The 26626-nt window shown below is 36.5% G+C and overlaps 2 protein-coding genes across 2 annotated transcripts in view; both read right to left on the reverse strand.

The window, feature by feature from the left end:
* The window catches only part of LOC306875011 (uncharacterized protein), a 991916-nt gene that overhangs the window by 478299 nt on the left and 486991 nt on the right, over positions 1 to 26626 (reverse strand). The gene's annotated exons all lie outside the window — the stretch shown is intronic.
* LOC306875047 (uncharacterized protein) lies at positions 2666 to 10860 on the reverse strand. The gene is made up of 6 exons (XM_079425424.1): positions 10540 to 10860; positions 9253 to 9570; positions 8216 to 8545; positions 4667 to 4771; positions 4521 to 4546; positions 2666 to 4147 (listed from the first exon to the last, which is right to left on the reverse strand). The coding sequence occupies exons 1-6, from the start codon at positions 10592 to 10594 to the stop codon at positions 4043 to 4045; spliced, it is 939 nt and encodes a 312-aa protein (XP_079281550.1). The 5' UTR covers positions 10595 to 10860; the 3' UTR covers positions 2666 to 4042.

Here is a 26626-nt window from a genome sequence, read left to right on the forward strand (position 1 = left end):
TTGCGTTCTCTCGCAAAACTTTGTGTTCTCTCGCAAAGATGTTTGCGTTCTCTCGCAAAAATGTTTGCGTTCTCTCGCAAAGATGTTTGCGTTCTCTCGCAAAGATGTTTGCGTTCTCTCGCAAAAATGTTTGCGTTCTCTCGCAAAGATGTTTGCGTTCTCTCGCAAAGATGTTTGCGTTCTCTCGCAAAGATGTTTGCTTTCTCTCGCAAAACTTTGCGTTCTCTCGCAAAGATGTTTGCTTTCTCTCGCAAAGATGTTTGCGTTCTCTCGCAAAACTTTGCGTTCTCTCGCAAAACTTTGTGTTCTCTCGCAAAGATGTTTGCGTTCTCTCGCAAAACTTTGTGTTCTCTCGCAAAGATGTTTGCGTTCTCTCGCAAAACTTTGTGTTCTCTCGCAAAGATGTTTGCGTTCTCTCGCAAAAATGTTTGCGTTCTCTCGCAAAGATGTTTGCGTTCTCTCGCAAAACTTTGTGTTCTCTCGCAAAGATGTTTGCGTTCTCTCGCAAAAATGTTTGCGTTCTCTCGCAAAGATGCTTGCGTTCTCTCGCAAAGATGTTTGCGTTCTCTCGCAAAGATGTTTGCGTTCTCTCGCAAAACTTTGTGTTCTCTCGCAAAGATGTTTGCGTTCTCTCGCAAAAATATTTGCGTTCTCTCGCAAAGATGTTTGCGTTCTCTCGCAAAGATGTTTGCGTTCTCTCGCAAAGATGTTTGCTTTCTCTCGCAAAACTTTGCGTTCTCTCGCAAAGATGTTTGCGTTCTCTCGCAAAGATGTTTGCTTTCTCTCGCAAAACTTTGCGTTCTCTTGCAAATATGTACGCAAAGTTTTGCGAGGGAACGCAAACATCTTTGCGAGAGAATGCAAAGTTTTGCGAGGGAACGCAAAAGATTTGAAAAATATTTTTTCCTCCCACCCCGATTTTTTTTCACCCACCCCGAAATCTTTCCACCACCATGAGCTCTAAGCGGCTCCGTACTAGACAAAACATTATGACAATATGTTTAGAGGCTTTCGTGTTCTCTCAGAGTAAACAAAAGTTTACAATTAAATGCTAGAGCATACAAATGCCTCACAGTGCCTTGCTTGTCATTTACACGAGGAAGAGACAACTGAAGAAGAATTTTACAGTGACGATGCATTGCAAGATATATTGGAAGATAAAAATATCACTGGACAAGCTGAAAACCTTGCAACAACTGAAAAGAAGCAATCTTCTGATTTTGAGGACCCAGCTGAAGTTGATGTAACGTTCTGGTCGAGGGATGGAAAAAAAGTCAATGCAGGCCAAAGACAAGGCAGTTTGAGCATTTGTGTGCATTGTGTGTGTGTGTGTGTGTGAGAGAGAGAGAGTTATAATATGAGATTCATAAAAGCATATTGCATACAGTTCAGGGTAGGATGAAATAGGTGTAATACAATAGTTTGTATGCATAGATGTGTGTGTGTGTGTGTGTGTGTGTGATAGCGTGAGTATACAAGCACGCACTGGTCCAAGGCATTTATGTTTGCAAGCACAACATGCTCCTGAACACTAGTTGTTTCTTTCATTCTTCCCCATTCACTTTCAATGGCCGGCCATTTTTGACAAGTGTTACTTTGTGCAATTTTGTACAAAATAAAAGCATTTAAAAGCAAACTTCCTGATTAAACATTAAAGCACACTAGTGTGAGAAACAGTGCAAATTTTCATAATTTTTTCTCTCATATTGTGAAAATTATTCATAAAAAATAATTTTTTCACTCAAAAAATGAGGTACCTACTTTCAGATAAATGAGGCCTACGATTAATCGGATGCAAATAGAAACACAAAACCAGTCCTAAATGAAAGAAAACAAGTTGACAAAAAGATTGAATCCAATATTTTGTGATAATATAGCATAATGACAGATTTATAAGCAGTTGTTTGGAGTCCGGTCATTTTTGACCGGGAACACCACGAGTGTGACTTTTTGCAATTTTGTACAAAATAAAAGCATTTAAAAGCAAACTTCCTGATTAAACAATAAAGCACACTAGTGTGAGAAACAGTGCAAATTTTCATAATTTTTTCTCTCATATTGTGAAAATTATTCATAAAAAATTATTTTTTCACTCAAAAAATGAGGTACCTACTTTCAGATAAATGAGGCCTACGATTAATCGGATGCAAATAGAAACACAAAACCAGTCCTAAATGAAAGAAAACAAGTTGACAAAAAGATTGAATCCAATATTTGGTGATAATATAGTATATTGACAGATTTATAAGCAGTTGTTTGGAGTCCGGTCATTTTTGACCGGGAACACCACGAGTGTGACTTCTTGCAATTTTGTACAAAATAAAAGCATTTAAAAGCAAACTTCCTGATTAAACATTAAAGTACACTAGTGTGAGAAACAGTGCAAAATTTTATAATTTTTTGTTTAATATTGTGAAAATTATTCATAAAAAATGCTTTTTTCACTCAAAAAATGAGGTACCTACTCTCGGATAAATGAGGCCTACGATTAAACAGAAGCAAATAGAAACACAAAACCAGTCCTAAATGAAAGAAAACAAGTTGACAAAAAGATTGAATCCAATATTTGGTGATAATATAGCATAATGACAGATTTATAAGCAGTTGTTTGGAGTCCGGTCATTTTTGACCGGTAACACAAAAGGCGTGACCGGAGTCCGAACACAACCAGAGGGTTAAATGATTTTAGCAAATGGCTGCAATATAACAGAGTGAAAAATTTAAGGGGGTCTGAATACTTTCCGTACCCACTGTATATATATATATATATATAAAGGTGACTTGATATAACAAATATTGTTTTATCAGTAAACACATTTGTGAAATGTACTGGATGCTTAATTTTTTGTAAAAAGCTTATTCAGCAGTCAGTAACAGTTTTGAAACAAAACATAAAAATGCTGCTTGTATCTCCAGAGAGTTATTAACCCTATAAAGCCTGTATCATGTTTGATGCATATATTTCTAAGGGATCTAGATTATCAACATGACCAAAACATGATTGAGAGTTTACACTTTAAATCTTTAGTATAAATGTGAAAGGCTGTGCTGGATGTGTCTTTTTGCTATTAAACCGTTACTGATTTTTATCGACTAAACATATTTTATATTGTTAGTAATATGTTGATAAACACTTAAATCAACTTATGTTCACTTAATTATCCAGATATTTTTTTTATAGAAATTGTTTAAATGTATCAAATATGATCATCAGGCTTTTGAGGAACATTTATTTGTTCATCATTCATCTCTGTTTTGAAACTACAGAGAACTGAGCATTTAAACATCATCTTACGGAGACATTCTTGGGAGATATAGAGTGAAAACTGATAGTTTCATTTTACATAAGTATCTGGTTAGTATTTTAAAGGTGTCATGCATTTACATTACAAGCAATAAGAATTGTTTCTTTTTGGTCATATAAATATCAGTATCTGCACGAAATTAGTCTCAGTTTGGGTCTCTGAATAAAACTCAGGTGTTTTTTTAATAAGCTCTGTATTTTTACTATATCATACTAAATGAGCCATAAATGCCTGATGTATCAAATATGATACTCAACAAAATATGCAAAATTTTTTAACAATATTTTGTCTGAAGGTTCAATAAACTGTTCTATCAAAAAGAAAAAGTTTGACTTATTTCACATGGCAGGCTTTACAGGGTTAATGTTTCAGTTCCTGAGTTTCAGAGTCTTGATCATAGACAAAATTGTCTGATTTCATGGATCAACCCTTGCAGAATTTGAACCTTCTGCTGTTCTTTAACGCTAGCCATAATCACAAAAACCCAAAGTTTCAGTGAAATGCTTAATTTCTCAAGAATCCCCGCAGTTAACATCAGTTTTAAGTAATGTTGTAGTGTTGTTTAAGTAGAGTGTAAATAGTGTCATCAAGATGTCAAGGTTAAATCACCATGATACTACCACTGAAACCTTGGTATTGTGACCTTGGTATTTCTGAGAGAAATGAGAATTTCTGCTAATGATCTTCTCTAATTTCCCATCTTCTCTTAATTTTCCCTTTCAATAAAATAAATAATGTTACAGTTGTGTCTCAGTGGCAGTCTCAGTATGGGATGTCTCAATAGTAGCCATCTGCATTAGAGAATCAGCCTGTTCAGGGGGTGGGTCTTCCTCACCATTCATCTGTAAGAAACACAGATTCACAGAAGGAAAAAGAAATGAACAGGATTGATGTTTGAATTACACAAACACACAATACTACAAACTAGATATAAAGTTGCTATTTTTGTTTTGATGTTGTGGTATTTAGTTCATTGGTGATTTTTTTTATTGTGTTTTTTAAGAGACTATTTACTGTGAATCTGCAAGATTTCTTATTCATTAGTTTCCATAAATAACTAAAAGAACAAGTGTGTTTATCATAATGACAGTAAATTAAAATAAGTCTGCAATATCAAGCAATATAAGGATCTGTTTTGTCCAACTAATAAACTGAAAGTGATTAAAACCAGAAGCATCAGAACATAATAAATGTACAGTTTAAACATTATCTTACCTGATCCCTGAGCTGCCTCCTGATGCCTGTTTGAACAATAATAAACTTGGTTAAATACTGCTGACTTTGCTTAATGAAAAAAAAAAAAAATCCTACAACAATTCTCATATTTCCATCTTGTTAAATCAGCTGTATATAATACTCACATTCAATAATTGCGTTGCGCTTATAGAAAACAGCAGCAGCAACGAACAGAAGAACAACAACAACAGCAACAGCAACAGCAACAGCAACTGAAGACGATCCTGAATCTGAAACAACTTTGACAGACAGAAAGACAAACAGATTTGACTGATCAATTTGATCAAAATTGTTGACTGATATTTACACCTTTTGTACTTGGATCCAGTAGTGTAGTGGTGCCTGAAGAAGTGGGTATACTCTCCCATCCCCCAAGGAAACGCCAACTAAACCTGTTGCCTTGACTTGCCTGTACATGCTACTATACCAGGGGTCTGCAACAGGATTTGAAATTAACTTTTTCACTCACCATACAATTTTGCAAATACATTTTTAAATTACCGGCCATTAACAACTTCTACTAGCCAAAAAAACATCAGCAACATATATAAAGGTTTTATATAAAGGGCAGTTTTTTTTTTTTTCTTAACCTTATTAAATGTGTCATCAACCTTTTGTTTCATAAACAAATCCAGTTAATATAATACGACATGAATAAAATGGAAGAAGCAGAAGTCAATAGCATTGATTTGCAAATGTAACATGAATGCTTTTTCCAAAATTACAACTGCATAAATAATGCTATGTGTTTTACATTTTTTTTTTTATATATACAAATATGTTGGGGAAAATACAGTAAGCTACTTTTAAATATGAAAGTAAACCGCCAGTAGGTGGCAGCAAGTGAGCCATTGAGTTATTTATTCAAATGATTTGATCAGATGACTAATTAATTCAAGAATGAAGCAAGCGCCTCTATGAATGGTTTATTGAATCAATGACTCAAATGATTAATTCAGTAAAGTGTGTTGCTCTGAGATGCGCGACTGTTCTGCTGTGATCTTTGTTTGGAACTATTTTTTTTTTTTTTGTTAGGCTAACCAAATCGAGTAGAAATGGTCAACACTGACTGTCTAAATCAGGGATCCTCAAATCTGTACCATTCCTGCAGAGTTTAGCTCTAACCCTTATCAAACACACCTGAGCATGCGAATCAGAGTCTTCAATATCATTAGAAAATCACAGGTAGTCAGGGCCGGTGCTAGCTATAGGCAGAGCAGGCGATAGCCTAGGGCCTCAGTCTTTCTGGACCGATCATTCACCAATTTATTTCGAGTTTAAAAGAGCGTGAGCGCCGCTGCACTGATGCTACCAAACACAAAGCTTTGAATTTGTGCAAAAATGACATCGTGTTGGGAGCTGACTAGCAAAATAGCTACAAAAGTTAAAACAAAGAACTTTGTATTCAAATTAGTGCTGTTAAACGATTAATCGCATAATTGCTTGTATTTATATATACACTATAAATATACACAGTACACACACATATATTATGTAAACAAAAACTTTTATTTTGAATGCGATTAATCTCGATTAATTATTTGACAGCACTAATTCAAATTCAAAAAGCAAACACACTACCATTTTTTAATGTTTCAAAAAAGTACCTCAGATGTGTGAAACTTCTAAATTGTGCTGATGGCTATTTAAGGTGGCAATGCAATAGATAGGCTAAAATCATATTAATATTAATAATATGACAATATCATAGTTAATATTGGTTAAATGGGAGGAAGAAACCCTGTCCATACCCAGCAAGTAAAAAAAATATAAAAGCACTGATGTTCATTTACTGAAGTGGTATTCAGGAACTGTGAATAAATTACAGAAAAACTTATTGCAAAATAATCCTAATTTTATCATGGCTATAATAACATCCTCAACAAACAAACAAAAAGATTATCTTAGATAAAGTTTGATTAATATGTACATACATAGGCTACTGGTCAAAAGTTTGGACACATTACAGTTTATCATGTTTTTGAAATAAGCTTATGCTCATCAAGCCTATTTGATAAAAAAAAATACAGCAAAAAAATAAATAAAAAATAAAATATTGTGCAATAGAAAAGTAAAAAATAAGAGCATTTATTTAAAATAGAAATCTGTTGTAACAATACCATTCAACAGTTTGGCATTCAATGGGCCAGTATTTTTATTTTTTTTCAAAGAAATTCATAAGGATGTGTTAAAATGAAAGTGAAAAGGTGATGTGTGGCCAAGTACGGTTACCCATACTCGGAATTTGTGCTCTGCATTTAACCCATCCTAAGTGCACACACACAGCAGTGAACACACACACACCGTGAACACACACCCGGAGCAGTGGGCAGCCATTTATGCTGCGGCGCCCGGGGAGCAGTTGGGGGTTCGGTGACTTGCTCAAGGGCACCTCAGTCGTGGTATTGAGGGTGGAGAGAGCGCTGAACATTCACTCCCCCCACCTACAATTCCTGCCGGACCTAAGACTCAAACTCGCAAGCTTTTGGTTACGAGTCAGACTCTCTAAACATTAGGCCACGAATGATGCTGAAAATTCAGCTATGACTCATAGAAATAAATATTTTAAAGAATGGCAAAAATAGAACACCATTATTTAAAGTTTCACAATATTATCGTTCTTTCTGTATTTCTGATCAAATAAATGAAGACTCGATGATCATAAGTGACTTTCAAAAACATAAAAAATAGTAATGTGTTCAAACTTTGTTACCAAGTAAAAATATACAAATTTAAAGTGAAATGTTGTATAAATAAAAAGGTTAGGAATCACATTTGTTTCAAGTGCTTTTTATTGGGGGTGGGGGGCCTCCAACATGAATTTTGCCTAGGGCCTCCTAATGTCTAGAACAGGCCCTGCAGGTAGGCGAGTTTGATCAGGGTTGGAGCTAAACTCTGCAGCAGAATGGACCTCCAGGGTAAGATTTGAGGAACCCTGGTCTAATTTCTACAGCACTTAACGTTAACTACTCATTTGAACTCCTGCATAAAATCAATGCAAAATTTGCAATTGTATTGGTTTTCAGGGGGAAAAATTAACTCTTGTGTTGCTTAAGTAGGCATCATATGTTATACATAAAAAAAAAAAAAAACCCTGTCTTTTTACCACAGTATGTTTCATCTTTGTGCAGTTATGTTAATTTGTTTTGATTTCTCAACAATATTCTCTCCTACCGGCTGCGCGAGCCTCACCTGGCGCGTTGTTTTAGGCTACTCTCAGTAGATTTTCTCTGTAGTAGAGCTGTTTTGAACTTACTGTTTGAATGCATTCGTATACTGGATCCTTGACTGAAACGTTAACAGGAGATCATCAGTTTAAGAAATTTCTGATCGTTGAAACCTTTTCATTTTAAGATATTGTTTTCGTTATAATGTACTGATTCAAATTAGTCAATAATTAATTATTATTTTACCACCACATCAGAAGGGATTTAGAAGTGTATACGCAAAGCCAACTGATAAATAAGTGGGTATACGCCGTATACCTGCGTATACCCTCCACTACACCACTGCTTGGGTCATTAGTGTGGCGTGATTTTAACTGATAAATTATGACTTCTGGCATTGTTTTTAAAGATCAATCCAGGTTCTCATTTAGTGGACTTATTTAAAAACATTGAACTGTATTCTAAAATAACAAAGAAACATGCACTGAATGACAAAATAATACTCACAAGTGACAGCAACAGTGAAGATCCTAATAATGCTGAATCTGCTGCTGCTGATCTGTAGTTGATAATCTCCAGAGTCTGTGGTTCTGGTGTTTGTGATGTTCAGAGATGCAGTCTGATGATCCAGCTTCAGTCTGTCTCTGAAGCTCTCTTTACACTGAACATCTGTACAGATCTTACTCTGATCTCCAGTGATTTCAGCGATGAGAATGTCATTAAAATGCCACTTCATCGTATCATTTGGCCTTTTTATTACACCACGATCTAAAGTGACAGATTCTCCCTCCTTCACAGACTTTCTCTTCATTTCATCTCGTTCAGCAGCAGAAACCTCTGAAACACAAACCAACAGCTGATTGGAGGATCAACAACAAACAAACAAACAAAACAACAAAGAATGGAAGAAAGGGAAAAAAACTACACATTATGATTGCGTATTTTTCCATGAATTTCAGACTGAAAATCATTTATCCATTTTTGCTCATCACAGACTTATTTTACAGGAAATCCTCAACCAAACAGATTATACTAGAAGATAAGGGTCTCATGAGAAACATGAGTTGTGCCATCTCCATCAGAACACAACTGCAGCTCATGAATTAAAAAGCTAGCTAAAATTTTGTTTTTATTATAGATGCACTTGCATTGCATTAAGATTTCTATTAACAACAATGTTTTATCAATGCAGATCAGTCACCAATCACAGAAATGACTGCTAAGTGCATAAATGCAAGTCAATCTGAGGTATTCAAATGAGCAACTGTCAAACCCTTATTGGAATAAAAGAGAAAAAGTTATGCAGAAAGAGTTCTCAGCTTTGCGTGTGGGGCAGTTTTTTGTTTTGTTTTTTCCACTGATTGCAATATTCAACCTTACATTGACTTTAGTAGAAAAAGCGTTTAATTTACATCTATTAGATAGCATCTATCACCATTTGCACTAAAAGATTTTAGTATTGCAGTTTAAACTTGAAACACAACACACTAAATAGATGTGATTTAAACATAGATAACCTGGTTTTAAAATTTTAAATGACTCACCATATACAGTAACGCTAAAGATATTTTCAGTGTTGAGGCTGGTGATCTTTAGTTTATAATCTCCAGAGTCTGTGGTGTTGATGTTTGTGATGGTCAGAGATCCAGTCTGATCCACATTCAGTCTGTCTCTGAATCTCTCTTTACACCAATCATCTTTACAGATTTTACTCTGATCTCCAGTAATTAGAGCTAACCGACTGTCTCTAAAAAACCATGTCATTCTGTCTGTATGGTTCATTTCAACATCAGTGTATAAAGTGACTGCATCTCCCTCCATCACAAACACTGACCCTCTGTCCGTCTCAACAGCAGAAGCACCTGAAGAAGAAAAGAACAGTTAATTACAAATAATTTCTGGAATAGTGGGACAAATATATGCAACATGAAAATAAAGTGAATCTCTGCATTCAAATTGTGATGCATGCATGACATAGGACCATGACAAAACAATAGGACCCTTGCAGTTTGATGATGTCACAACCTAAATAACATTGTTCATTCATTCATGCATGCATTCATTCATTCAATGAAACTTGTTGAACCTAAGTGTAGTGTGGCTAAATAACATTTTAAAACAGTAGTTTGACCAGTTTTTTGAGCATGTAACGATGTTACAGTTTCAAAGTAACTTTGAGAGGAGATGAAGGAGGTGCACTCTTTTACACAAGGAGTAACCTGGCCTTGCTGTATGTCTCATGCAAACAAATAGCATAAGAACATCAATTTATACATTCACTCATAGATGATCTTCTGCAACTTAATGAATATAGTAAAACTCACGTCACACTGCATATATTTGTGTATTTATTCAACCAAGTGGTGATCAGAGCATAGTTTCCATAGTTAACCAATTTAAAGGGTTTCAAATAACTTGCTGGTATTTTCCACCTAATAATAAAAACAATGTTTTTACTTTAAACTTACAGTATAACTGTCCCAAGGTTTAAGATAGTCCTATGTCTTTGCATGCCATGTATTTTGGAAATGTTTAAGTTAACAGTAGGCCTACTGTAGTAGCACTGCGGCTAATTTTAGAGCTATTAGAAATAATATTTCAGCTTAGATTCATATTAGATCTCAATAATAATTTAATTTAAAGAATTAAGAAATACTCTTCAACTCCTTTGGTTCTGACGTCAATAAGGAGATCATACAACGACATTTTCTATAATGACTAAGTTAAGTTATAACAGTTAGCTAACAAGACGACTGACGCTATTATTCACCATTTAAATAAAACTGGGTTTTACGGCGAATTTAAAAGAGACAAACAAATAAAAGTCTTACCACACACGAAGAATAGGCATATACCTCCTAAAGTTACCAAGAAAGTAAATAACATCACTTTTCCGCTGAAATGAACCCAGATTCAAAAACAAAATATCGGACTCAAAAGTGAAAGTAACAGCGTTATCCAGATCTTCCGGGTGAAAAACATCACTTTTCAAATTCAAGCACCATGTCGAAGCCTTTGTTCGTGTTTTTGCAAAAAGTCTTCGATGTTTGGTGAGGAGTTATTTGATATGAAGAGAGGTGTCGGGGCTACCGCAACCAAGTGACCCGCTTGCTTTCGGCGATAAATCGAGTCACACCCAGTGAGTCACACTCGAAATCAGGACCCCAAGCGATAAACTGTATAGGTGCTCTCTTTAGCGCCTGATTACAATTCCTACAAAATCATGTTATGATAAATGCTGTTTGAACTATGTAATAATGACCATTAATGTCTGTATTAGTTAGCTTATGTACAAGAATAGCATACGTATATATACCCGATTAGCCTGATAACTTAGTTTATACAGGAATTTGAACTTATACATGTAGGCCTATTTTTTTATTTAATTACGTGCTAAATTAAGTGTTAAATGTCCAAATAAAAAGTTTTATTTTATAAATAAAACTAATCAATGATGTTCAATTATTCACATAATAGGGTGTAAATTTGTATGTATTAATTAGCAGGAAATCAAGTAAGATTACGTAATTTGTTTCATTATGCACTAATTTGTTCTATTATACAATATATAGTAAGCTATTATTACATTAATATCATTCACATCACATGCATTTAGGATAATAATGTGATAAAGACCCGATTTGTCATGACACCAGTCAAGCCAGCAGCCACCTGAATGTAGTGGAATTACGGTACAGATACATGAAGTGGCCAAAAACCTGACAAGCGGTTATTAATTAAATGTGCCCCAAAACAAGCAAAATCAATTTAAAAACACATTAATATTGGACATATAAGGTACAGTTTTATTACATTAGTCAATAAATTCTTGGGTGGTGATGGCGCAGTGGATAAGACAAAATGCCTTTGGTGTGAGAGACCCGGGTTGGAATCCACTGTGAGACACCAATGTGTCCCTGAGCAAGACACTTAACCCCTAGTTGCTCCAGAGGCGTGCGACCTCTGACATATATAGCAATTGTAAGTCGCTTTGGATAAAAGCGTCAGCTAAATGAATAAATGTAAATGTAAATGTAAATGTCTTATTCAGCACAACCATGACTCTGTCCATGTCAAGTTTCACTGGGTTTTACTGAAGAATTTGGGAGAAAAAGACAAGTCTGGCAAAATGCAAAACACATTGATCATTTCCTGCTTTTATACACGCATTATTGAAATTTGAGAAAATTGAGTCTACGTGAAATTTTCAATAAATTCTTCTTCTTCTTCTTCTTCTTATATATAGTCCATATATATGTTGGACACTGACACAATTTTCATAATTTTGTCTCTTTATGCCACCAGAAAGAAATTGAACAATCGAGATGAAACTGAAGTGCAGACTTTAAGCTTTAATTCAATGTGTTGAACAAAAATATAACATAAAAAGCTTCTGCACAGCGCCGCTTCAAGTCGAACACACTTAATGACTGCCTTAAGTCTGGAATTCATGGACATCACCAGAGACTGGGTTTCCTCCTTTGTGATGCTTTGCCTGGCCTTTACTGCAGCTGACTTCAGTTGTTTGTTTGAGGGTCTTTCTGCCTTTAGTTTTGTCTTCAGCGAGTGAAATACATGCTCAGTCAGGTAAAAACAGGACATTGACTTGGCCATTGCAGAATATTCCACTTTTTTTACCTTCAAAAACTCCTGCGTTGCTTTTGCTGTATGCTTTGGGTCATCATCCATTTGTACTTTGAAGCGTCTCACAATCAACGATGTAACAAATAAGAACAAAAATAAAGATACAAGACATGAAAAACAGTTCACATAAAGACTAGAATTTGTGAAACTGAGACAAAAAGCAAACAACCAAAGCTGATATTTTTAAAGGGATTCCCCTGATCAAGTTGACAATTCAAGATGTAAATCACAAACAATCACAATAAATAAGAACAAGAAACCACAAAGCAGAAAATCACTTTACATAAGCTAAATACACCAAAACACACACGCACCCAGCCAAACACCGTTCACTCAGATCACACAATCAAACACTCTGGGAAGTCGTGGCCTAATGGTTAGAGAGTCGGACTTGTAATCGAAAGGTTGCAGGTTCGAGTCCCTGGCCGGCAGGGATTGTAGGTGGGGGGAGTGAATGTACAGCGCTCTCTCCACCCTCAATACCACGACTGAGGTGCCCTTGAGCAAGGCACTGAACCCCCAACTGCTCCCCGGGCGCTGCAGCATGGCTGCCCACTGCTCCGGGTGTGTGTTCAAGGTGTGTGTGTGTGTGTGTGCGCATTTGTTCACTACTCACTGCTGTGTGTGTGCACTTCGATGGGTTAAACGCAGAGCACCAATTTCGAGTATGGGTCACCATACTTGACAATACGTCACGACTTTAAAGTGTCTCACTCTCAGCACACGATGAAGAAACACCACCACCAGCACAGGGGTACAAAGATCCTTCCACCCGTGGGATCCCAGCTCCAGATGAGACCACTACAATCCGATTCTGCAACAGTCATACAAGCATAAACATAAGTTTTGACTATATGTATATTTATTAGATATGTAGCTTGTAGTATGTAGCTCATACTTAAATTTTTGGAAAGAAAAATTAATTAAAATATTTATATATTAAATATAATTACAATATTTATATATTAAATATAGTCCCTACAATACAGGGACCCTGCCAATCAGAACGCTCCTGGTGTGTGTGTGTGTGTGTGTGTGTGTGTTCATTACTCACTGCTGTTTGATGGGTGAAATTATGCAAAGCACAAATTCCGAGTTTGGGACGTCATACTTGGCCACACGTCACTAATCCTTTCCTTTCCATAGAAGTCATGTGACAAATGACAAACTTATTTATGTGGAATATGTAATCTGGTCTGACTGTCGCTTCCAGATAAAAGAGGCATTTCAGAGAGTCATTGTGTCATCACTCTGTTTTTATGCGCATTGTGACAGACTATCGCATCAGAAACAAGTGATGGAAAAGACACATTTTGAGAAAAAAAATCACAAAAAAAAAAAACGCTTGTGAGAAAAAGGACTGATGCAAAATGGGAGTTGGAAACGCATTTGCCGACTAAATTGACCACGGTGATCTCGGAATAAGAAATAAACTAATATTATTGTAGAATACATTCATCTAACGATGTGACAAGTAGCCTACATCATGACCTCATTAATGCAGCCTAACAATCCTTTAACGGATTTGAATAATTAAATGTATTAGTGTGTGTTGTGTTCTGTGAAACACTGATTCTGCACATGACTGCTAGGTGGCAGTATAACAACATAAGTAACAAGATAGAGAGAGAGATTGAGAGAGTTCTGGGCCCGTATTCATGAAGAATCTTAGTGCTAAGAGTTGCTCATAGTAACAAAATTATACGAAAATTCTTAGAAATGTGGGTGTTTCCTCTTAAAATTAAAGAAAAGATCCTAGTAAAGAAAAAAGTAATTCAGAAAGCATCTTAACGGGGCCTAATGGTTAGAGAGTTGGACTCGTGATCCAAAGGTTGCGGGTTCGAGTCTCCGGCCGGCAGGAATTGTAGGTGGGGGGAGTGAATGTACAGCGCTCTCTCCACCCTCGATACCCCTTGAGCAAGGCACCGAACCCCCAACTGCTCCCCGGGTGCTGCAGCATAAAATGGCCGCCCACTGCGCCGGGTGTATGTTCGCGGTGTGTGTGTGTTCACTGCTGTGTGTGTGTACGTTGGATTGGTTAAATGCAGCGCACGAATTCCGAGTATGAGTCACCATATTTGGCTAAATGTCACTTCACTAACCCTTAAAAGAGGTCTTAAGGTCCAAAATTGTTAGGGGTACAGACAAGTTCTTTTAAGAGGCTTAAGAGTTTCTTTAGCAGTGGAGAAAATGGACGAAACATGAAGAGGGAGAAGAAATGCGTTGCACACAATGCATGACAGTGAGTTAATAAGACGCTACACATTAGATGGTGCAGGGATCATGTTTGTGACTGATCTTATTAGAGACCACAGATTGCAGCCCCCCCCCCTTTCCTCGCTCAGAGTTGCTCTCAGATTGGTCCTGAATCACTTTTAAGCTAAGACTCCTAGTTAGAAATGTTTAAGCTAAAATAGGAGCTCTCTGAGAGGATTCTTAGAATCTTTATGAATACGGGCCCAGGACTATAATGCAATAAGAGCTAGCTCAAATACTGAGGTGCTAAACCATTCTGGCTGTATATATAATTAGCAGGACTTTAAAAAGTATAGGCTACAATGTTTAATAGGGAGCCAGTGCAGTGCAACATGGCAACTCAACAGGCCAGTACAACACGGAAATCCATCCTCTCCTAACAAAAGTCATTAAAGTTTCGGCAGCGGATAGCATATTCTGATAGATACTATTTACACTAAGTGCAAATAGCAATCGATTCTATTTACACCAAGTGAAAATAGCAGTATTTTTTAACGATATGCTATTTCAGGGGTACCCAAACTCGGTCCTGGAGGGCCGATGTCCTGCAGAGTACAAGTTGGCAGCAGAAATCAAACAAAATGCCATTTATATGACAAGGTATAATATCAATGGTATGGCCTTTCAGGTGCGTCTGAAATTACAAAAACATTTTTAATTGTTTGATCAAAATTATTGCTAGGGACAGTTTGGTAGTCACTGGATATTGGTAGGGACACGTCCCTTAATTTACGTTTTATGTTTCATCAATATGCCATTATTGTAGGCCTAGGTCAAAATGCTGTAAATACATACATATTGTACATTTTAGTGCCTGTGAAAACATAAGTAAATGTATGTTTTGTTGAGCATTTACATAAAATGCGTACAAATTCTAATGAGATCACGTTGAAGCATCTCACTGAAACCCAGTTCTGTGAGAGCATTAGCTGTGAGGTTCACAGCAGTAGGACAGGAAGAAGCCTCTTCACCTACAAACTAAATACACATCAAACCAATGGCCACGCACATGCAAAAGCTGTCTGTCCACCCAACAGATCAAAGCATGTTTCTGAAGAAAACCAACCACAGCAGGTTTCAGTTTGACACAGAAAATTAGCTGCTAGTGTCAACTTGCAATGTACAACAATTGAATAATCATAAAAGCATTTCAAACTAACAGTTTGACTATTAATCATGTAGAAAATGTTCTTTTCTTCTATATGTATTTAAAACAGTCAAACCATTAATGTTAAATGAAAAAAAAAAGTTTTCCATTTGATAAAGATTTTTTGATAAAAAGTTTCCCACCATTAACAATTAAAGTTAACTTAAGAAATGTTTTTGTCATATTATATGCAACTATACATTGATAGATTAACTTACATTCAGTGTGTGTGCGTGCACTGGGACTCTGGGAGGGTCAAACTCTGTCAGAGGAGGATTCACACACCAGATGAACAGTTTGAGTGTAAGAAGCAGATAGTTTTATTAGACCAGACACAGAACGGTTACAGAAAATGTTTCACATGCTTGTTTTGTTATGTTTGTGCTGGTGGCGTTTGATTGGTAAGTTATAAAAATCATTTTTATGGCTTCCTTTTTATTTCAGAGTAATAAAGCTGCTGTTATGGTTCAGAAAAAAAAAATATTTGCATTTGCTGTGCTTACCAGATAAATCAAATCAAACTGTGATATTATTGTGAGATCTACTGGAGTCAAGTATCATTTCAGTGAGACACTTCAGTGACACAAACATAAAAGTAAAAACCATTAAAGGTTTCCAGCAGAAATAAATGCGTAGTTTCACTTGGCTATTATTACTGTACATTTACTTTGCTTTATTTTATCTTTAAAATACAATACAGACCAAATGACCCATATATGTCAACTTTTGTTTTATGTTACATCTCTGCTGCAGTTATTCATTTCACAATTAAATGTTAGAAACTGATTACTTGTTTGTCTTCTGCAGGTGTGTTTGGTGCCGAAACAAATGAAACACAGTCAGTGATGGAGGGAGATTCTGTTACTCTACACACTGATGTTACTGAAATACATGAAGATGATGAAATAATGTGGAATTTTGGAGCTAAAAACTCTCTGATAGCTCAAATAAACAGAGCCTCTGGAATCTTCTTCACATGTAATGATGGGAGATTCAGAGACAGACTGGAGCTGGACAATACAACTGGATCTCTGACCATCACAAACATCACAACTCAACACGCTGGACTCTATCAACTAGAGATCATTGCAGCTAAACTGTCATCAAAAACATTCAGTGTTTCTGTCTATGGTGGGTATCATTTGCCTCATTTTTAATATAAAAAGATTCTTCTTTTAAAGGAATATTGACGATTCAATTCATATTAAGCTATATCCACAGCACAATTTTGATTACCAAAAAAAATAAAATAATAATAAAATAAATTAAATAAATAAAATTGACTTGTACCTCATTTGGAGTTTAAGGTCGAGACACTTACAGTTGATGTGAACAGGATTTTTAGAGGACTTAAGCTTTATTAAAGCATATACATTAATTCTAATTTTAGAATTTGCCTTGTTTGCAAAGTTGTTTAAATCATTATACAATCACTTCATGGTTGTAGGGTTTACAACATTACATTGTGATAGTGATGAAGTTTTAAAACTGGATTTGAAAGGTTTTTTTTTTCCCCCACACTAGAATCATGTCAACATGCATATTGTTTATACAAAATGGTGCTATATAGCACTAAAAGAGGTTCTTGGTTCATAATCATAGGGGAACCACTTTTGGTGCTATATAGCACCGTGTCTTTAAAGGTGCTATACAGAGGTGCCATACTGCATTGAATTCTTCAACAAAAAGGATGCTAAACAGAACCAACAGTGGTTCTTTGGCTTGTAAAGAACCTTTAAAGGGGCTTAAAAGGTTCTTTGTACGGCAGTGGTGCTATATGACACCTTAACCACTGAATAACCATACAGGAGCTTAACAGGTTCTGTATATGGTAGTGGTGCTATATAGCCCCTCAGTCATGCCAAAGAACTGCTGAAGAACCACTGAAGTATCAAGATATGGTGCTATACAGCACCAAAAGTGGTTCTCCTATGATTACGAGCCAAAGAACCACTTTTAGTGCTATATTTTGGAGTGTATCTATAGCTATACTAATTTGAAACCATGAGCATTTTAAAGTTTACAGATTAGCCATTATCTTCATCTAAATATTGCAATGTTTAATCATTGTATAGTTTAAAATGACAAAAACACTACACCGAGATTGTTGCTTACATTTGTCCATGTTTCTGTTTATTCCATTTTACTTTTCAGGTCGTCTGCCCACTCCTAACATTACCAGAGACTGTTCATCATCATCATCATCATCATCATCACAGCAGAATTGTTCATTGTTGTGTTCAGTGGTGAATGTGGGTCATGTGACTCTCTCCTGGTACAAAGGAAACAGTTTATTGTCCAGCATCAGTGTGTCTGATCTCAGCATCAGTCTCTCTCTACCTCTGGAGGTGGAATATCAGGATAAAAACACCTACAGCTGTGTGCTCAACAATCCCATCAGCAACCAGACTCAACATCTGGACATCAGTCAACTCTGTCACACATGTTCAGGTATGTCACCATCTATATTGCCAGTGATATATCAGCTATACAGTGCTGATGTTTCATAGTGTTTGTTGTAGAGCAGACACCGACAGATTCACACCAATGGTTCATTTTGTCAATTGCAGAACTGTCAATTAAAGAGCAAGGCCTACCGTTATTTTACATATTAATTTTTGCTGCCGCTACCGGATCTCTGTTGATTGTAGCTGCAGTTGTGATGTGCTGCATCTGCAAGAAACGTAGAAAAACAGGTCAGCAGGACAAGCAATTAATCTGTAGAAATTTATTTTAAGATACAAATGTTGAAATAATACTGAAAATGTTTCATTTTAACATACTTGTAATTATTAATGCAGTCCAAACCCATGAAGAAGACTCTGATTCAGCATTGTGTAAACCCAAAACACACAAAAAGGTAAGATCATGACTGTGCTGCAAGAAGTTGTTGCTGTCAATTAATCTGATATAAGTTTTGTGTTTAATGTGCATAAGACGGTCAGTGAACAGACCTGGGTGGTTTAGCGGCCCAACTGCCAGCAGCTATGATCAAAGGACAGTTTATGCATCTTTTTTTTCACTAAGAGTTTGCATTTCAGTGTAAATAGAATAAGTTTTTCAACGATAGTGAATGATGATTGTCAAATCCTAACATTGTCCTTTTATACAAGGCATGTAAAATGTTATCTAAATTATAAACTGTAGACTTTAGTGTTTGCTGTGATGAGACATTAACATGAAGTGGTGCTATTAGGAGTATAGACGGGTGCTCGTCCACATCTAATGATGCTCTTTTCTTACCCACAAAACGGTTTATTTATTTATTTATTTAATAAAAGAGCACAATTAGATGCGGATGATCGAGCGGCCTTCATTATTCCTGAAAGCATGTCTCAATTGAACAGCAAACACCACTGCTTTTAATTTAGGAAAGATTATACTTGGATTGTTAAAATAAATAATTAAAATTAAATAAAAAAGGGTCAAATGTTGAGGGTCAACTTGAAAATCTGCTTAGAACTTAGGTACTGGAACTGGAAGAACAGGGTGACTTCACATTTGACCAAGCACTTTTTAAGTCATTCGTGGATTTGTTTTAAGCAACAATATTATTGGCGTAATTTTGTCTTAAAAAGTGGTGGGGTTGTGGTTTTTCCCCCCATATATAATATTCAAGTGTTTTTAAGACAACAGAGCAGCAGTGAATGTACGCAGTTGGTAATGGCAACCAGAAAGACATTGCCATTGTTGCATCTATTGACGAGTCCAGCAGCGTATGTTACTAAATCAAGTGTGCATGACAATTAATCAAGTAAAAACATGTTCTTTGCACTCATACTGTAATTTCTGCAATATAGAATAAAATGTTCAGAGCCAAGCAATTCTCACTGTCATTAAAACATTATATTTACAGTTGTGTATTTTTTTTTTTTTACTTCTGGATGTCATTTGTGTGCTTAAATCTATTAATTATATTCATATTTATTGAAAATGTGTAAGTGTGTAAATGAAAGGCATTCTGGGGGCGTTCTGAGATGTTTTAAAAACCTGACTATAAAAAAAACCCCGTGGCAACGGTGTAAAAGTAGCCCAGTTCTGCAGGAAAACCCTGCAACACCATGCAGCGACGAGAGCATGCTCTGCGAAGCAGCCTTCCAAACATAAAACAAAGGTTCTGTCTACTATTGTTTCTGTGTTACCACAGTGGAGAGAGTTGTATTCCGTACACACACAGAATAGTTTAGGGGATTACACTTTTTTGTACACCTGTTTGTGCAGTGTATCATTTGACTGCACTAGATCACTCCTGGGTTGTTTGCATCTTTGTTCACAGCCAACTAATTTCTAATTTTGAGGTCTGCCTGAAAGTTTTTTTTTTTTTACATATAATGAGATTATTATATGCACACTGTTATGAATTGTACATGTAAAACTTTTTAATGTTACACCAAACCCAAACTGGGTCTGTGGCCTACTAATTTAAATAATCTGCTATTTAAAATCATATACAGACAGTTCTAAGTATAAATAACGGTTTGTTATTCTAAAATAAATCATACAACATCAGTTTTATATAATTAGTTTTTCAATGGAAAAAGGAGTTGACTCATGTTTACCTGTGCTGAGATCTGGCCTCGAGTTGCTGGCGCTCTGTGGTTCATTATCGTTGAACCACAGAGCGAAAATGCAGCTTCAAGCTAAAGCTGGTTGCTTTGTAGACATGCTGCTACAAATATGTTGTTTTTGTGTGAAATGCAACCATTCTCAAACCTTCAGATCTTAAATAATTCGTAATTTCCTTCAACTGCTCGATCTGTTCTGTAGTAGCAGTAGTTATTTGAAAAACAAAGCTGCTGTTCTTCCTATTACGTCCTTTACATTATGTTCAGCTTTACTGATTTATGAATTTAAAACTATTTTTAAAAAGATTTTATAGAAACAATAATAAGCTCTTGTTGTAAAGGTTATTCAGAGAGAAACCTAAAGTTGGTCTGCCATTAATTTTCTGTCACACATCAGCAGTGTTCCTTATTATGTTTTTGTTTTCTTGCAGAAATCAAAGTCAGAGGCTGTGTATGAAAATGTCCCAAAAAAACGGTGATCAAATACTGTATCTACTGGAACTGATGATAGAGCTCATACAGGACGCTGCCTCACAACTTTTGGCTTTGTTCACATTTATTCTCTGCCCAGATGACTCTTTGTATTACATCTTTTGATTTCACCTTATAATGTGCTCTTATAAGTTGATATTGTGATGTCTGAAATATTGTTGCTTTTAATTTGGTGCCTCAAAAATGCACTAAATGCTCTATTAATTGTAGTTCCATTATTAAAATTGATTCCACCCTTCAGTGTGCCATTTTGTCTCTCATTTATGGCTCTTGATTTTTTTTTTTTCATCGAACAGTATGTGTATTACCTAGCGGTTTACAGTTTCGCCACACACAACATGATCAGCTGGACATTTTAGCAAATGTATTACAAGCTCATGACTGTATCTCTCTCTAGTGTCCAAAGGAGAAAATCACATGTTCCTGATTACAGCTTTACATTGCTATAAGTAGATGCTGCCGGAACCGTTAAAGAAACAATAGGCAAAATAAGACCCCTTGCCTAATCATTGTGTTGCCTTCCTGAGGCCAGTTTGAACAATAACAAACTCATGGCGCAGTGGATAAGACACATGCCTTTGGTGTGAGAGACCCGGGTTCGAATCCACTGTGAGACACCAATGTGTCCCTGAGCAAGACACTTAACCCCTAGTTGCTCCAGAGGCGTGTGACCTCTGACATATATAGCAACTGTAAGTCACTTTGGATAAAAGCGTCAGATAAATGCAAATGTAAATTTAAACATAGATTAGCTACTTGTCATATTTCCATCTTTTTAAATAAGCTGTATACTTTTGTGTTACTGCAGTCAACACCACTACATGCTTCTGCTATAGAACCTAAAGACAGAACTCAATCTGTAAATAAAGACAAACAGTAGAGATTGACTGATAATCTGTTTTACTGATATTTTGACTGATGTTTACACCTTTCTACTTTGGTTTTCAGTAGATTAACTAATGAATTGCACCAGCAAAATGAAAAGGTTAAAAGGCCAAAAAGTTTTTTTTTTTTTTTGCACAATGTGTGTGTGTGTGTGTGTTCACTACTCACTATTGTGTGTGTGCACTTGGATGGGTTAAATGCAGAGCACAAACATTGGGTATGGGTTATCTTACTTGACCATCATGTTGCTCACTTTCACTTTCATTTACAAGAGATGAGAGTTTGTTAATAATAGCTATAGGCTAGTATTCATTTATCCATTTAAAATGTGGGCGGAAAAAATATTTTTGGTAATAATGTGTGCATACAAAAGGAAATGTTTTACCTGTAGTAAGTCAACCAAGTACAAGCTTGATAGTTAGAAGTATCCATTTCTTTCAAAAAAAGAAAAAAGATAAGAAAAAAGACAACCAGCAGATCAAACCACATTTCTGAAAGCCGACCTCAGCAAGTTTCAGTTTGACTCAAAATGGCAATGGCAATGGAAATGTTATTTATATAGCACTATTTACTACAACCAAGGTTGACCAATGCTTTACAATAAAATAAACTAAAAACAGCAAATAACAAGGAAGCAATACATCATAACATACAACAAAACATAAGACAATGATAACAAGTGCTTCAATCAGAATAAAAGGCCTTATCGAACAGATAGGTTTTTAATTTGGACTTAAAAATAGCCACAGATGAAGCCATTCTAATAAAACTGGGCAGATCATTCCAGAGTCTTGGAGCAATTGTAGCAAAAGCGCGATCACCCCTACACTTCAGCCTCGACTTGGGGATAAACAAGAGTCTCTGGTTAGAGGACCGCAGGGATCTGGTTACATTATGCTCAATCAATAGATCAGAGATATATGAAGGAGCCATACCGTTTAGTGACTTATAGACAATAAGTAAAATTTTAAAATCTACTCTGTAACGCACAGGCAGTAATATGATCCCGTTTATGGATCCCTGACAGAAGTCTAGCTGCCGCATTCTGAACCAATTGTAATCGGGACAAAGCTGTTTGACTAATCCCAGCATAGGGTGAGTTACAGTAATCTAGTCTAGAAGTAATAAAAGCATGAATCACTTTCTCAAAGTTTTTAAAAGAAAGAAAAGTCTTAGCTTTAGACAAGAGCCGAAGGATGATTTGACCACAGAATTTATCTGCCTATCAAACTTCAAATGTTCATCAAATACCACACACAAGTTTTTCACGTAATGCTTAACACATGAGGATAACCCACCAAGATTTGGTTCAGAAACAGTCGATGAATCTGAGGGTTTAAAGACAATAATCTCTGTTTTCTCCTCATTAAAATTCAGAAAATTTAGCGACAACCATGCCTTTAGATCTTCCAAGCATGCCAGGAGAGCATCTAATCCATCTGAGTTTCGTTTCATAGGCAGATAAACTTGTGTATCGTCAGCATAACAGTGGAATGACAGCCCATACCTTCTAAAAATGGAACCAAGTGGAAGCATATATAAAGAGAAAAGGATGGGAGCTAAAATAGATCCTTGGGGAACCCCGCAGGTTAATGCAGAATTACTAGAAGTAAGATCTCCCATCTTAACCGAAAAAGTTATATTGGTAAGATAAGATTTAAAACACTCCAATGCACTGCCTGTAATACCTACACAAAATTCCAGTCGACTAATAAGGACAGCATGATCAACAGTATCAAATGCGGCAGTAAGATCTAGAAGCACAAGAACAGCGTAGCTGCCTGAGTCACACGTTAATAATATATCATTAAAAACCTTTAACAATGCAGTCTCAGTGGAGTGATATTTTCTAAAACCAGACTGAAAAACCTCAAAGATCAGATTGTCGGCTAGAAAAGTCTGTAATTGGTAAAGAACCGTTTTCTCCAAAAGTTTTGTAATGAACAACAAATTAGAAATGGGCCTATAATTTGCTAAAACGGTGGGATCCAAGCTCTGTTTTTTAAGCAGAGGATGAACAGTTGCATGTTTTAACAGATCTGGAACAGTACCAGTTTCTAAGCAACGATTTATCAGAATCAAAAGATATGGACCCACCACATCCAAAATTTGTTTAAGAAAGAATGGGGGAATCACATCAATTGAAGAGCCAGAGGGTTTAAGATGATCCACTAAATCTATAAGATATTTTTCAGTAATTGGAGTAAAATGACTCAAAACAGCAGAACAACTAAGGGGAAACGAAGGGTCTGACAAAAGATGAACCTCGGGTAAACCTGCTCATGTGAGATGGCAAATGGTTTTAACTTTGCACTTTGTGGTTTTCACAAACAATAATAATTAAAAAAAAAATGTATATAAGCCTATACAAAGTTAAGTCTTCTGATATTCAATATTATTCTTCTACTTCTAGCCATTTAATAGTCTAAGAACTTTTTAAAATTATATTTATGTGTAACTGTATTATGTATAACCATTTATTCTGTCATATTTTCCAGCTCGTCTGCCTGGTCCTGTCATTATCAGAGATTATTCACAAAATCTTTCATCATCATCATCATCACAGCAAAATGATTCATTATATGTTGTGTTCAGTGGTGAATGTGGGTCATGTGACTCTCTCCTGGTACAAAGGAAACAGTTTATTGTCCAGCATCAGTGTGTCTGATCTCAGCATCAGTCTCTCTCTACCTCTGGAGGTGGAATATCAGGATAACAACACCTACAGCTGTGTGCTCAACAATCCCATCAGCAAGCAGATGAAACATCTCAACATTACTCAACTCTGTCAGATTCACTCAGGTACGACAGTGGTGATAGTAATGATCTATTAAGCAGATCTCTATTTTTGACTCAAAAATAAACCACCAATGAGATCTTGTTTGAGGTCAGACTGACAGATTAATTGTGTCATTGTAGATCAGTGCCTACCTTTGTTTTACACTCTGCTGATCTCTGCTGCTAGATCTCTGTTGATTGTAGCTGCAGTCGTAATGTGCTGAATCTGCAGGAAATATAGAAAAACAGGTGAGGAATTCAACTATAAACTATGAATGAATGAATGGATGAATGAATGAATCATTTATATAGCGCTTTTATTTGGTATTGCTATACACCCAAAGCGCTGTACAATCATATAGGCTGTCTCTCCTCAACCAACACCAGTGTGCAGCATCCACTTGGATGATGCGACGGCAACCACAGGAAAACGGCACCAGTGCGCTCACCACACACCAGCTACAGGTGGAGAGGAGAGAGAGTCATTGAGCCAATCAAGTGGATGGGGATTATGAGGAGTATTAAACTACAAATATTACCAACAGTGAATGCTTTGAATCAGATATATAAACAGATTTGTATATAAGATTACAAACTTTTGTCCTTTTAACACATCTGTGATTATTATTAATGCAGTTCAGACACAGGAGGAAGACAGAACTGATTCAGCATTGTGTAAACCAACAACACAGAAAACGGTAAGATCATTCTGTTAAGGCGCCGGTCTGATCTGGGTTTGTTTATGTTGTGTCCTGGTCTGTCTGGAGCACATGGCTGTCAGTTGGTAATTGTGTTTGTCATGTGGTCTATTGTCTATTGTTACCCCGGCCCTCTTGTTACCTTATTATCTTGTTAGGGTTGACACCTGTTTGAGATAATTAGTCACACTTTATATTCTCCTCTTGTTTTCTGTCCTGTGCCAGATCGAATCTCTGCTTTGCTGAGTTAACCTGGCTCTTGTCTCTGACGGTTATCTTGCTCCTGTTGTTGTCAAGCCTAAGTCTAGTTCAGTTTTTTCCTCGAATTTATTTTTTACCTTTTGAGATTAGGGTTTTTTCTTTTGATTTAGTTTAGTGCTATCTAGTCCCTTGTTTTGAGCTCCTGCCTTTTAGTTTAGTTTTTTCCTTTTTCCCTTTTGCTCCCCAGTTCCCCCATCGGCTCTGGCTGCTGGACTCCCTACTGCCTGCCTCCTCCCTCCCATCTCTGGCTGCCCATCACCGCCTGCTTCCTTGCCCTTCTGGTTCTGTCCATCTAGCTGCTCAGCCATTGTCAGCCTCGTTCACCAGCCTCAGGAGACCCCAGTTAAGTCAGCCTGGCTTCTGCCTTCGTCTTCTTGGAACCAGTCTCCCTCTCTCTTTCACTGTTGCCATTTCCTGTGTCCTGGAGTTCATTACGGAGTTGGTCTACCTCGTAGCTCTTGGACTGTTGCCCTCTGCCTATCTCTCAGAAACCCCTTTTCCTAGACACTTCCTGCTGAGTTGTTCATCTCTGCCATGGATCTGGCTGGAATCTCTCCTGGTTAACCTCTCGTACAGTGGCTAGTTCCTGAGTTCCTGTTTTGTGTTTGAGTCTCAAATCTGTTATCCCTTCAACTGATTCCTCTTCCCTTACCACCCCTGACACATTCATGACTATCGCAAGAAGTTGTTATGGTCAGTTAGTCTGATTGAAGCTGATTATTTAAGTTTTGTGTCAGACGGTCAGTGAAGATGTGGGTGTTCAGCCGTGATCCTTCAGTAGAGAGCGGCTTTTAGAGCAGCAGTAGAGAGTTTTAGCTGGTTTTTATGCCATTTTCACTTATTTTTTACACATATGTGACTCGTCACACACTAGTGATTATCAGAGAGAATCGTACATTGTTGCTTTTGTGTGAAAGAATCGTTCTCAGCCATTCTGTCATGAGAAACCTTGAGAATGTGTGATGAAACATAAATGTGATGTTTGGTGTCATGTTAGCATGTGTTCTGCAGTAGTTTAAAAAAATGTGTTAGTAGAGTATACTTTGCACATGAAAGAAAAAAGAAAATAAACCTGTAGTGCACAAGACAAACCTTTTGGGAAAAATATGTTCAGTTATACTGGTCTGGAGTTTTAAGAGTAAGCTTATTTAAGTAAATTATTTTTTGAAGCAAAGTAAGTTTTTGTTAGAAA

Source organism: Barbus barbus (assembly GCF_936440315.1).
Source record: "Barbus barbus genome assembly, chromosome: 9".
NCBI lineage: Eukaryota > Metazoa > Chordata > Actinopteri > Cypriniformes > Cyprinidae > Barbus > Barbus barbus.

Excerpts from the sequence above, each read along its gene's own strand:
- LOC306875047 (XM_079425424.1), bottom strand. The coding sequence starts at position 10,594 with ATGTTATTTACTTTCTTGGTAACTTTAGGAGGTATATGCCTATTCTTC. Across the intron at positions 8,546-9,252 it reads CTTTAGCGTTACTGTATATG|AGGTTTCTGCTGCTGAACGA; the intron begins GTGAGTCATTTA and ends TTTGTGTTTCAG. Across the intron at positions 4,772-8,215 it reads CTTCACTGTTGCTGTCACTT|ATTCAGGATCGTCTTCAGTT; the intron begins GTGAGTATTATT and ends AAGTTGTTTCAG.